The sequence below is a fragment of the Chaetodon trifascialis genome, chromosome 10, assembly GCF_039877785.1.
Source record: "Chaetodon trifascialis isolate fChaTrf1 chromosome 10, fChaTrf1.hap1, whole genome shotgun sequence".
NCBI lineage: Eukaryota > Metazoa > Chordata > Actinopteri > Chaetodontiformes > Chaetodontidae > Chaetodon > Chaetodon trifascialis.
The window spans coordinates 11,201,755-11,214,868 of record NC_092065.1 but is presented as its reverse complement, the minus strand read 5'-3'; the positions used below and the strand labels follow the sequence as shown (position 1 = coordinate 11,214,868).

At 42.8% G+C, this 13,114-nt stretch overlaps 1 protein-coding gene across 4 annotated transcripts; it reads right to left on the bottom strand.

The window, feature by feature from the left end:
• Positions 1 to 4,377: 4,377 nt before the first annotated feature.
• On the bottom strand, positions 4,378 to 12,849 carry LOC139338180 (inner centromere protein-like). Of its 4 annotated transcripts, none has more exons than XM_070973141.1 (21): positions 12,759 to 12,849; positions 11,967 to 12,115; positions 11,703 to 11,813; positions 10,999 to 11,606; positions 10,839 to 10,869; positions 10,635 to 10,704; positions 10,403 to 10,535; positions 10,260 to 10,299; positions 9,763 to 9,850; positions 9,513 to 9,653; positions 9,162 to 9,179; positions 8,074 to 8,183; positions 7,867 to 7,987; positions 7,661 to 7,771; positions 7,073 to 7,236; positions 6,823 to 6,943; positions 6,525 to 6,608; positions 6,247 to 6,282; positions 5,954 to 6,016; positions 5,719 to 5,872; positions 4,378 to 4,630 (listed from the first exon to the last, which is right to left on the bottom strand). In XM_070973141.1, the coding sequence occupies exons 2-21, from the start codon at positions 12,104 to 12,106 to the stop codon at positions 4,455 to 4,457; spliced, it is 2,520 nt and encodes an 839-aa protein (XP_070829242.1). In that variant the 5' UTR covers positions 12,107 to 12,115; positions 12,759 to 12,849; the 3' UTR covers positions 4,378 to 4,454. The 4 variants fall into 4 exon arrangements, with proteins under 4 accessions (XP_070829242.1, XP_070829240.1, XP_070829241.1 ...); XM_070973139.1 differs by having other exon boundaries at positions 12,644 to 12,841; XM_070973140.1 differs by lacking the exon at positions 9,162 to 9,179 and having other exon boundaries at positions 12,644 to 12,841.
• Positions 12,850 to 13,114: the final 265 nt, after the last annotated feature.

The window sequence follows — 13,114 nt, the reverse complement described above, 5'->3', positions numbered from 1 at the left end:
ATAGCTGAAAGAGTAGCACTTGTGTCCAGAGTGGCCTCCACAAACACAGAGTTAAAGTTCACTTTAGTTCTCAGCAGTGTGTTCCAGGGAGCCTGAGAATCAGTGTCCTCAACATGACCTAGAACATGCTGCTCATCTGGCAGGTGGGTGAGGCTCAACTAGCGTCTGGAGCAGGGGTGGGCAACCTGTTCCACAAAGGGCCGCTGTGGCTGCAGGTCTTCTTTCCAACCAAGCAAGAGCGCACAGCTTGACCAATCAGCTGTCTGAAGAGAGATCATATTTCTCCAATATTAGCCACTCTGCACTGGCTCCCTGAAAAGTTTAGAATAGAATTTAAAATTCTCTTCCTTACTTACAAAGCCATAAATGGCGAGGCACCTTCTTATCTCAAAGAGCTCATAGTACCTTATTGCCCCACTCGAACACTGCGTTCCCAGAATGCAGGTCTACTTATGGTTCCTAAAGTCTCCAAAAGCAGAACAGGAGTCAGAGCATTTAGCTATCAAGCTCCTCTCCTGTGGAACCATCTTCCAGTCTTTGTCCGGGAGGCAGACACTGTCTCTACATTTAAGAGTAGGCTTAAAACTTTCCTTTTTGATAAAGCTTATAGTTAGGGCTGACTCAGGCTTGTCCTGGACCAGCCCCTAGTTATGCTGCTATGGGATTAGCCTGTTGGGGAGCTCCTCTGTCGTTCTCTCCCTCTCCATCTGCACACTTTTGTAGCCAGGTGGTCCAAATGACTGTTATGAGAGTAGTCACCGGACTCACTCTTCTAGTGATTGGGGGTCATTTTTGCAATTTGGTGCTCTTTAGCGCTGCCTAGTGGTGTGGCTGGCTGAGAGCAATACGAGTGGACTTGATGGTTAATTTTCCATTCGGTGACGGACACGAGCCGAGTAAGGAGCACTGAGCAGAGCCACGTTAGTTGAGACTCGTGGCTGTAAAGTTGAATTTGAATAGAGCAGGAAATTGGCGAGGCCACAACCAAAGAGGTTTTGACCGTGACGTTACACAACCACCATGGAGCTGCCGACCGTCTAAACGGCCTGCATCAAATATTCCGGCTGGTTTTTGCTGAGCCTGACTTACAGACTGGATTGAGCTGCTCCATGTGCCTTCATCTTGCTGCGTCCTGGGTTCCACCTCATGGTGTTCTCTCATCATCATTTACTGGATCATCACTGCCCCGTCTTCATTCTTTATCCCCCCTACTCATTCCATTCAGCCATCTTCATCTTTATCCTGGGGAGCCAGGATGGACAGTCTTCCTCGCAAGGGGTGGTAGGAACTTGAGTGCACTCAGTTAAACAAGAACAATTCTCAGACTTGGGTTGAATAACCAAAGAACAATTCATACTCACTTTGCTGTCTTTATACAAAGCATGTATTTTTTGTTGTTGCTGGTTGTTGTTTTCCGGTTGGGTCCCAACAATTTAAACTTTGTGATTTAAGTACACTGCGTTCAAATGTAATTGTTTAAGCCAATTTTTGTTGCACATTTGGAATAATTGATTTGGAGTGAAATTTATCCAGTTTTGGTGTGAGTCATTGGTGCCTGCCATGGCCTGCCAGCCATGGTGTGCCTGTCTCCTCTTAGAGCCTAGACCTAGATATACCTGCAGGGTTGGTGAAACATGCACCAGGTGGGTCACACTTTCATGTCCCAGCACAGCATGTTACCAATTTAGCTCCTTCCCCAGGAGTCTCTGTGCTTTGTTGTCTCGCAGGTTCCCATGGATAGTGGCTGAATCTGGATTGTGGATTACAGCTACGTCTCCTGCCATGGTCCTACCTGACATCCACTGCAACAGCTGCTACTGTTATTACATCCACTGTCACTGTTACTGTGACTGCATGTATTATATGTCTGTCTGTCTGTCTGTCTGTCTGTCTGTCTGTCTGTCTGTCTGTCTCGCTCTCTCTCTGACTGCATGTCTGTCTGTCTGTCTCTCTCTGTCTGTCTCTCTCTCTCTCTCTCTCTCTCTCTGACTGCATTTCTGTCTGTCTCTCTCTGTCTGTCTCACTCTCTCTCTTGCTCTCCCTCTCTCACCCAACCGATCGAGGCAGATGGGCCCCCGCCCAAAGCCTGGTTCTGCCCGAGGTTTCTGCCTGTTAAAAGGAAGTTTTTCCTCGTTGCTTTCGCCAAGTGCTTGCTCATCCCATCCCATCCCATTTTCTCCCACTTAATACGGGGCCGGGTCGCAGGGGGAGCAGTCTGAGCAGGGAGGCCCAAACTTCCCTCTCCCCGGACACATCCAATAGCTCTTCCGGGGGGATCCCGAGGCGTTCCCAGGTCAGCCGAGTGACATAGTTACTCCAGCGTGTCCTGGGTCTTCCCCGGACCCCAGTCTTCCACCTCCCTAGGGAGGCGTCCAGGGGGCGTCCGATAGAGATGCCCAAGCCACCTCAGCTGACTACTCTCGATGTGGAGGAGCAGTGACTCTAGTCTGAGCTCCTCATCCTATCTCTAAGGGAGCGCCCTGCCACCCTGTGGAGGAAACTCATTTCAGCCACTTGTATCACTTGTACAACTGTGACAACTGCATTTTCGCCATATGCTCGTTTTATTTTAAGCCACGTCCTCATGTTATTTCACATCAAATGCAAACATTGGATCATGTTTTAAATGAGATCTCAGGTCACTGTGCATCGTATGTGCTGGTAACCTCTCCACAGTGACGACCCTCTACAGTGTGTAAAGCACCTGGGTTGAAGAAAAGCTCCAGACCACTGCGGCAACTGCATTTTCACCACATGCTCATTTTATTTTAAGCCACGTCCTCATGTTATTTCACATCAAATGCAAACATTGGATCATGTTTTAAATGAGATCTCGGGTCACTGTGCATCGTATGTGCTAGTAACCTCTCCACAGTGACGACCCTCTGCAGTGTGTAAAGCACCTGGGTTGAAGAAAAGCTCCAGACCACTGCGACAATTGCATTTTCACCATATGCCCGTTTTATTTGCAGCAACCAAATTTAAGAAAACTTCTTAAAAAATTAAAAAAATAAATAATTAAAAAACAAAAAACACCTAAGTAACTCTGCCAGAGTGTCTCTTCTTGGTCACTTTTGCCAGTCCCAAAGAGGAGTGGAATTCAGACATTAAAAAAACACAGGAATACACAGACAAAAGTCCATTTGTACTTCTAAACATATTTAGGGTGTTCTGTCCCACAACGTTATTCCTCTCTCAGACAGCGTCCATTACAATGGCACAATGCAAATTATGCAAAATAGTTGATGACATAATTTAGCTACTTTCCTTACTGAGGAGTTGGCAACACTGGTCCTGCCGTTAGCAACAATAGCGAGCAATCGTGAGGAGTGCAGAAGTCATCAACAAGTACAAACAAATCGAGCAAACCTAACCGACGCCCAGGGCGGAGTTTCAGCACTGCTCAGATTTAAATCAAACAGTCATGTTCCACTCCATCCACAGTATAGAAGCTCACGCATGTTTGACTGTGGCTTTATCACGTACTCTTTCAGTATTGATGCCACAAAACACGCACAAATATATTTTAAGAGATACAATTGTATAACCACAGATTGTTTTAATCAAAAAAAAGAGTGAACTATTTTTTTAGGGTAACTGTGATGACCTCTGTCTGTCCTTTGTCTCATGCGCCCCTGGAGACCGTAGGACTGTTGCTGCCTCCCTGCAGGAAACTCCAGCTCAGCAACACTTCTCCCAAGAAGGCACACAGTGCTAATACAAAACTCATTTTTCCTGCCAATGAAGGAGTCCTTCTCTCAACAAAAACTCCTCAGGATTCCAGGATAATATAAAATATAAAATACTCAATACAATACTTAATGCAAGAGTTGGCCGACTAAAGTCACCCCAAGTGCTCTGAGCCAGCAGGAAATGGAGGCAGACAAGGCTCCCCTAGTGTGGCCAGTGTGCTGCTGTCAGCTCCAGGGAATGACCAACCTGGGAGGTGGCTGGTTTGATGGTGGGTCCATCAGCACAGAGGATGAAGATGAAGACAATCATCATCAAGCTCAACAACTGTACTAAAATGGATTCATGACCGCTGACCCATCATGACAACAAAGGAATTTGACCCCGATTTGACAGAAAGACGAGGGAGATGTCTCAACATCTGAATGACAGAGGCTTTCCTGCCATAGGCATCCACTGCAGGGCTGCTACCTGCAAATGCCAAGAGCTGGATCCTGCCCATTTCACACAAACCTTCAAACACACATGACTGTGGGGAAATACACATCCATTTTCAAGCACAAGCATCAAACATCAATTTCACCACCTACATATCACTTACGTCTCCATGATATCTTACAAACCAGTGACAAATTTCCTAAAATGTTTATTCTTAAATTTAATGGTGGAAAAAACATTCAAAACATCTATTTAACATCTTACAGCATTTAAAACACAAATTTAACTTTATCCAGCCACATACATGTGTGTCATTTTCACAGACATTATTTGGATCCAAGTGGAGGTGAGTGCCACACAGCAGAGCTGGTGCGTTTAAAGTAGCGAGGCTTGCTCTTATAAAACATGTTTTCCAGTCTGGGCGGTTCAACGGGTCCGAAGAAAGAGTCTAAATCAGGAGGGTTGAAGTACTGCTTCATAATTATCTGCTGCAGGTTGTGACCTGCAAGGGAGAAAAATATGTATGGGATGAAAAAGTCACAATATCACAGTCGACTGTTCACTAAGACCCTCGCCCCCCTTGGTTACTGTTGCGATGACTGTCAAGCTTTCTGTTCTCACACAGCACATAAACTTTGTCCAATTAAACACTTTAAATTCTTAGTAGTTTTAAAGAAAATAATAGGTTCTTGATTTCAGACAGAGGCAAACAAAGCAGCTTCTCATTTCAAGCTACCCACTGTCAGTTTTGCCATCTGAAATGACAACTGTTGGCAGATTTTAGAATGCTAAAGCTACATGTTCCCAACAAAATGTCAGCATCCTCACCATCTGAAAATCCATCCACAAGATTTGGAAATAAAGGAAGTGCTGTTCTTGTATTATAGTGTACAGCTAGTTAGTCCCAGTATTATAAGTAATCTTAAGAAAGATCTAAGATCAACCTGTTTTTCATTTAACGTAACCCTGAGGAACTTAGATACATGATATATACTTTATATACCAAAAGATGTCTTTTAAAAAAAGACTTTCATGTTGAAGACTAACAGGTTTTGTTAAAACATTATGCTGTCATAACCTGGGCTGCCTTAAATTCACCAAATTCATTAAAGAGCAGGACAGAGCTGCTAATGTTAACCTAAAAACTGACAACATCCTGGACCACTTTTCACTCAGTGCGGAAATATTCATGTAAGTACGACGCTACACAGTGGATGTGCAAGTTGGAAATGGGGCTTTTTTTTTTTTTTTAAAGTAACCTGACGTCAACGGTATGCTCTGTCTTGGCCTTGGAAGGAGCCGGACACCAAACCACTGCAGCTTCAATTAGAGCAAATAAACAAAAGATTTAATTCAATCTACAATTTCAGTCCTGTGCACACCACCCTGCACATTCTTGAAATGCAGCCATATGCACGTTGCTTCTGCATGTGGAGAAACCCAAACCTCCACACACCTGCTATGCCTACTTGTGGTCACTCAACAATGATTGGATGATCATTGTTCAAAGAGGAGTTAAACGAACACTCAGTTTCAACCTCGTGAATTTCATTGTCATCATCGATGATAATTATACTAAATCATGCCTACCTTCTGCCCAGGATGGAATAGGTTTCCTCGGGGCAGACTCATCATCAGTAGAGTCGTCACTGTTTTGGTCCATCCCATAATCTTCGGCACTTTTGGACAACAAAGGTTTGTTGCCGCCCTTTGGAGTGATGGAGTATGACTGTGGTGATTTCTGCTAAAAAGGATAAAACAAACGTCGTGAGGCTTTACTCTGATGAGAAATTATTTTAACGTGTTTTAAGACAGAAAAATTTACCTCGATATCGATGGTCACGTTAAGGCCACCCCCTTTTCCCACAGGCGTGCTCATTACAGATCGCTGTAAAGATTAAGAAGAAAGGGCGTAAATACGTCTGCCACTGCTCAGAGGTTCTCTTCTGTGAGGATGCACATGCATTATTGTGCCACAGGTGGCAGAAACATGCCAATAAAGACTGCAAAACCACACAAACAAGGATGTAAACAATACTGGATTTTATCCCACTGACAAATTGTGTGTGTGTTTTACCAAAAAGTAAAACTGATTTTCTGAGATATTAAGATTCTTACCTCGATATCCACAGTCTCATTCAGGGCAGCAGTGGTCTTGGGGAGAAGAGAGGTACAGTAGAGAGACATTTAGCTCCAAGAAGTCAGCTGTGACAGTTTTCCTCATTCAAGTAAAGTACAATTTATGTAGAGACTATCTGAAAGTTAAAGCTAAATCAATTAACCCTAAACTGTCTGCATGACTGCATGGAGAAAATATTTTTACTCTCAACTTTTTGCTCATGTTCAGCAGTGCAGGTGTACCTATACCTGAAGCATAATTTTCCCTGCTGGTTTACCTGTTTAGCAGCAGCTTCTCTCTGTTTAGCAGCTTCTCTCTCTTGTGCAGCTTTCTCCTCTGCAGCTAATCTCTGTTGCTGCTCCTAGTGGGAGAAAAAACACATGAACAACCAGACGACTGAGCTGCCGAACGGACAAACCCAGAGCAGCTGAATCTTAATACGAGGGGCCTGCTTATCCACAGAGTTGTTTCATGGAAACAATACAAACACAGACATGCTAACACGGTTATATGGAGGTCCAACACACCACAATCAGATAAGAAAACATTTTTTACTCAAATTGTTAGTTTCATACCAGTTTTCGTTTTTCCTCAAGAGCCTTTCTCCTCTCCTCCAGCTCTCTCCTCTCCTTCTCTCTTGCTGCTCTCTCCAGTTCCCGTTGCAGAGCAAGAGCTTTTTCCTTTTCCACTCGCTCTCTGAAATGCAGACTAAGTCAGTCAAACAGATTCTTCTGTCATCGCTAATGCATGTTTTCAATTGAATACACTGTTACCATGTTGAAAAGACAATTGGGCCATTTAGTTTATAAAGTAGTCTGGACTGACCTTTCAGCAGCGAGTCGCTCTCTCTCCAGCTCTCTCTCCTTCTCGCGCTCCTGCTCTCTCTTCAGCTCCAGAGCTCTGCGAGCTTCAGCCAGCTTACGAGCTTGCTGCTCCTCCTCCTCGGCCTTCTTCTGAGCCAGCAACTCTTGCTGCCGCTTCTCCTCCTGCTTAAGTTTTCAAACACACACACACCACAAGAGAAAATGCTGATTGCAATACTGAACGACAAAGAAAATGAAGTTACAGAAAAAAACCCTGCTAGCTGACAAGAAATGAAAAATGCGTAGACGAAACACCAGCACGACAACATACACCAAGAGTGGAGCAATTATCAGTTGCTAGGGTTACATCTAACACAGGGGAAACCCTAAAAATATATTGTTAATATATTATATTGTTGAGGAAAGGTGACAGGTCTTATCTGAGTTACTGCACAGGATTAATGGGAGCCTGCTCTGTGAGAGTCTATAATCAGCAGCATAATTCTTTGCTGCCGCAGAGGATTGATAGTTGATGAACACCCCCGTGAGCACCAAACTACATACAGGACCAAAAATGACTACATAAATCAATAAAAGAGCATCATCTTACTGCTTGCTGTAGCTTTTTTTTTTTAGCCTCTTCCTCCAGCTTCTTCTTCAGCTCCAGCTCCTCTTGACGTTTAACAGCCAGCTTCTTCTTGGCCTTCTCCTCTGCCTGACGCTGCACCGAGACACAGTTTCAAAGTTCAGACACGAGGGTCGAAATCTGTTTGTACATGAACATTCAGATTCAGGGTCATCCCATTTGTTGCATACCTTATCATTTTTCTCATCAATCTGAGCCATTTTCTGCTCAATCTTCTTTTTCTTTTCTTCCTCCCTCTGCTCCTCTTTTACTTTGGCCTCAAACACTCTCCTCAGCCTCTCATCTCTCTTCCTAAAAAACAAATTTTAAGAGTTAAAAGAGAAAGAATACATTACTGAACTGTCCAATCAGAGCATGTAAAGAGGTGAAGTGTTAACCTTTTCAGTTCCTCCTGTTTCCTTTTCCTCTCATCCTCCATTTTCTTCATTCTTTCCTCCTCAAGCTCCTGCTTCTTCTTCAGGGCTTCCAGTTTTTGACGCTCTTTTGTCTGAGAAAAGAGGAAACATATTGTCAGAAATCAGCTAATTCTAACACACTGCAATACAAGGTAACTGTCGAACAAGTCAAGCAGCAGGTGGAGTGCATTCCTGTGGAAACCAACCACCACATCCTTGGAGCAGACAGACGAAGCAAAAATCCACCCTGACAGACTTTTGTTATTTCCATCGAGTGTGTTCTCACACTGCTGAACAGCAGAGAGCTCGTCCTGTCCTTTGACTGGAGTTCATTAGTCTCCAAACTATCTGTGTGGACAATTTCAACAGACTGAGTGTAGAGAAAGACATCGCTGGAAGCCAAAAAGTTACTGTTAATCTAAGACAAAACCGCAAGCTTGCAGCCAGCTTGCGAGCCCACAGCTGGTTGTAGTTTAGTATGAAAAGTCTGACATGGACCAGACGTCTGTACTGCCCAAAGTACGCTACAGATCTGTCCCCCAATAGACTCAAAACACCACTAACTCTTTTTCCCACCTATGCAAGAATCATGTCAATCATGCTAAATTAGGAATGAGGTTGTGAATAAAGAAGTAAAATAACCAAATATGAGTAAGAACCTTTTATTTGTCAAGAATATAATTCAAAATGTAATAAAGAAAAATAGGCCTTTCCATGTGGTCTTTTATAAAAACAACATATTTACAGAAAATGTGCTCAGGTGTGATATGTAGCCTGTCTGGATATGAAGTGCCTTACATCCAGATATGAGATTTTGGTCAAATCACACAGCTCTAGCGTCTGGTTAAGATGGATTTTCACATTTTCACTTCAATTTCTACTCAAAAGCAACAAACAGTGAGGTCACCAAAACCATTTGAGGTGGTGTGAAGAATTGTTAGATTAAAAGATGGGATGAGATAAAGGATGAGAATTAGTGACCGTTGGGATGAAAGACAAAATTAACTAAGTGTAGTTTGTGCTTTTGTTAAAACACGGTTGCTCCTTTCACCAGTGGATCTTACACTTACCACTACACCAATGCTCAACTGGGGAGACAAAAAAGAGCCAAATAAGAGGACCACATCATTCGACAGCTCAACCATAATGTGAGCCACAATACTCTTTTAAATTTAAGAACATGCACTCTTCACTCTCAAAGTATTCTGGTTTTAGGGAAGAGTACAATCAAAATGATAAGGTATCTGAAAAGCAATAATTTCCATGGAGAGTTATGCTGACACAGATTCAATTCACTACAATACCACGAGTGTGTTTTGGGCCAGTGGAGTTTAATTAGTAAGCCCAGAAGTCTTGTTTCATTTGTCATTTCACAGCAAGACAATGTTGTTGCTTTGCACTGAGTTAAGAGTATAACTTACCTTTGGATCAACCTTCAGAGGAGTGGTGTGTTTAATGAAGGACTTGATAACAGCATTGCGGCCAAGGCTATTTGGAGTCATCATGAGCATCTGATTCTTCTGCACAGTGTGGAGGAAAGATCTCATGTTGGGTCTGATTGCCTGTGTATTCATAATAAAGAAGCTGGTTTAAAAAAATCCATTCGTTGTCTTTTATCCATTTCTCTCAATATTTTCTTTCTTAACACTCTGCAAGATTTCTGCATCTTACACTTTGACTCTTCTTGGGAGGAGAGAACCTCTTTGTGGGACTTTCCTCCGCGGCATCTGGTGCTCTGCGTTTGGTACTCGGGCGTGACCTGAAGACATTAAAATAACATTTTGAAAAACACACAACGCATTAGGGCTGTAGATGAATATTCTGAATTCAGTACATTCAGTGGTGAAAATTAATATTCAAATGTGTGTGGGGGAGCCAGCACTGTATGATGGACAGGAGTCACAAAACCAGTTTCTATTGTTCTGCTTTTTTTTTTACTCAGAAAATCTGTTTATGTAATATGTGACTTAAATTCTTCCCAGTAGTCCAGGACACGTGAATCAGCGCAACTGTGCACACGTGTTTTTTTTTTAGAATATTCGAAAGTCATTTTCGGCCAATTTATTTAATATCCTCAACGAGTTAATATGTCCTTCAGTGTTATTGCAGGTATCATTAAGTGCAGTACCCTCTCACCTCATGTGGAAAAACGCAGATGCAGCACTCACCTTGGACCTGACTTGGAAGTCCGTTGTGTCTCAGTGACAACTGAAACAGACACAAACAATGCATTAGTAAATCAAAGTTCTGGTACAAAACTGGTTATATTCAAATACAACCAGTAACTAAATAAAATGGAGAGTTGACATACCTGTTGTTTTGCTGGGAGTGCTTATGGCTTGCTTACTGGTATACAGTGAAGGGGGCGCCAGTGTGGGAGAGTTAGCAGCCACAGATCGAGTGATACGTCCAACAGACGGATGTGGGTGCTGGTTCATGTGGGTCTACATTAATGTGATACAAAAACATCAGCTGATCAATAAACAAAGGATACATTCAGATTTCATTAGGACAGTTTAATAGAAAAAGACATATATTCATACCTCTGGAGATTCCTCTGATTCTTCACCTGAAGCATTATCCTCTTCCTCAGCAGTTACAGCTTCTAACATGCTGCAGCAGTGAATAAATATGGGTAAGAAACACTATTAAATACAAGAACACTGACTTCATGTGAGGCTCAGGTTAAGTTATGTCATCAAATCATGATTACAAGTAGTTCATATTCATATTCAGTCAATACTCACGCCTCTCTATCCTCTTCCTGAGCACATTCCTCTACAACCAGGGGAAACAAACAAAAACAACCACATGAGACACATATATTAATGGAAAGCAACATGTGGAACAATTTCTTAATGTTTTGTGTTTTATGCAATTATAAACCAAATATGGTTTATTTCTCACCATCAGTGTTGCTGCTACATGTGGAACTGGCCATGTGAGCCCCCTTCCTCTTCAGCATGGAGCGCCGTGATGCCCGGCGAACAGACTCTTGAATCATACTGTGCCGCAGACCAGCCAGCGAGTGACGGAGCTTGAGGGAGCACCGGACAGAGCTCCGTCGTGACCTCCGAGCTGTGCCAGCTATTGCAATCTTCTCAGCTGTACAGCCAGAAGAAGCATGCTCTGCAGACAAACGGTCTGCTGAGGAGATGCTGACAACAACCTCAGGTGACGGTATGTCAGGTGCAGACTGGGCAATGCTACTTAAGCGTTCCAGCTTTTCTGCATTTATCACCTCGCTGTTTTTGTCCATCTCTTCCTCCTCTACCAGCTCTGGCTTCTTGTTCTCCACCTCCTGACTTTCACAGCTGCCATCAGGTAACTGGCTCTCATCCTCTACTACCTCAGACTTGGTCTGTTTGTTTTTACGGGTTGTGCGTTTAGGCTGTGTAGTGGTGGTGGCGTTGGCTTCAGAGGTGGAGGCCTCTGAAACGGTTGCTTCTTCAGCGATGAAGTCCAGTGATTTGACAGAGGAGCCATGAAGGTTGCTGCGCCTTCCCTTTGAAAACCTGGACAGGAAGAAAAACTTATTTCAGTTACAAAAAGACACAAAGAGTGTGAAGAAATGGGAAAACCTTTACATAAACAGTATGAAGGAAACAAACCTTCGTTTGGCTTGATTTTCCTCCTGACGCCCCAAAGACACACGCTTCCTGCGACTGCTCTTTTTCTGTGATGGTGTTTTTGGCATCAATTCTGGTTCAGCATTGAAATCTCTGAAATCAAAACAAACAGCTTCATTAGTAAAACCTTGAAGACAATTCTAGAGAAAAATAACAGAAGAGGGAGATGAAGATGGAAACTTGTGAAAGGGCCAAGAGATCTAAAACTTAATTCACTTTGTGTTTATGACATTATTATAAGCTTACTCTGACAAGATGCGGTTGGCTTCTTGTTGGATCTCCTCAAGCCAAACCATGTGGACATTATCAATGTCACTGATGAATTCATGTATTTTGCCATTGAACATCTGCATGAGTGATCGCACAGGTGATAGTACAGAGTTCATGTTGACAGCCTGAGGGAAAGATCACAGACTTAAATCAGGACATGCTGGAACAGACTTGAGATGGCAGATAAACAAATCAACTGAAGCATCACCAAACAAGTCATAAAGACCAGACTGACTGTTTTATGTTTTAATGTCTATTTTGTCTTGGTGTTTGTTTTGCATTAAGCATGGCTATTAGAACCCCCTGAACAGCAACCAGGAAAAATCTAGTCAATAATAGCCACTTGGTTGCCACTGGTTGAGGTTAATTTATTATTTAGACGTTTTATCCGAGCCGTATTTTACACAATGCATCATTAAGGTTAGCTAACGTTTCCCAGGTAATACGTTAGCTTAGCTTTACTGCTATCGGCGACCATGCAACACCAAATAGGCAAATGTTGTCAAGTGCAAACCAAGACAGTGACAATTTACTGGGGCACACCATACGTTCACTCAGCAAAAATGTCGCTAACGCTCTTATTGCAGTGCTTTAAAACGATGTTAGCTAGCCAACGTTAATGTTGTTTTGGACGTCAAAATCATTAGCGTTACCTTTAATATCCGGGTTTCTAAAAGGGGAATCCGATGCTCTTTGCTCCACTGATATTCAGTGCTTAATCAGTCACATATTGACGTCAAAACAATGTTAAAATTAAGGAGTTCTCACCTTCCTTGACAGTTCACATGTAAACTCTGTGATCAGTATGATACTGGACGGAGGCTACAAACCTCCCCGCTGAAACTGTTAAATACGTTTTCAAAATTTTCACCAGCCAATCAGTGTTGCCGACTCCTCAGTAAGGAAAGTAGCTATTGGCTGTCCTTAAAGTCACTAGAAGTCGCTAAATGACATCATCAACTATTTTGCATAATTTGCCATGCGCATGTAATTGTAAGGGACGCTGTAGGAGAGGAATGACGTCGTGGGAGAGACGAAACACAAATGTGTTTAGGAGTACAAATTAACTTTCTTCTGTCGATTCTTGTTTTTTCTTAATGTCGCAATTCCACGTCCCAAATTCC

Excerpts from the sequence above, each read along its gene's own strand:
- LOC139338180 (XM_070973141.1), bottom strand. The coding sequence starts at position 12,106 with ATGAACTCTGTACTATCACCTGTGCGATCACTCATGCAGATGTTCAAT. Across the intron at positions 10,300-10,402 it reads CACTCCCAGCAAAACAACAG|TTGTCACTGAGACACAACGG; the intron begins GTATGTCAACTC and ends TGTCTGTTTCAG. Across the intron at positions 5,873-5,953 it reads ACGTGACCATCGATATCGAG|CAGAAATCACCACAGTCATA; the intron begins GTAAATTTTTCT and ends TATCCTTTTTAG.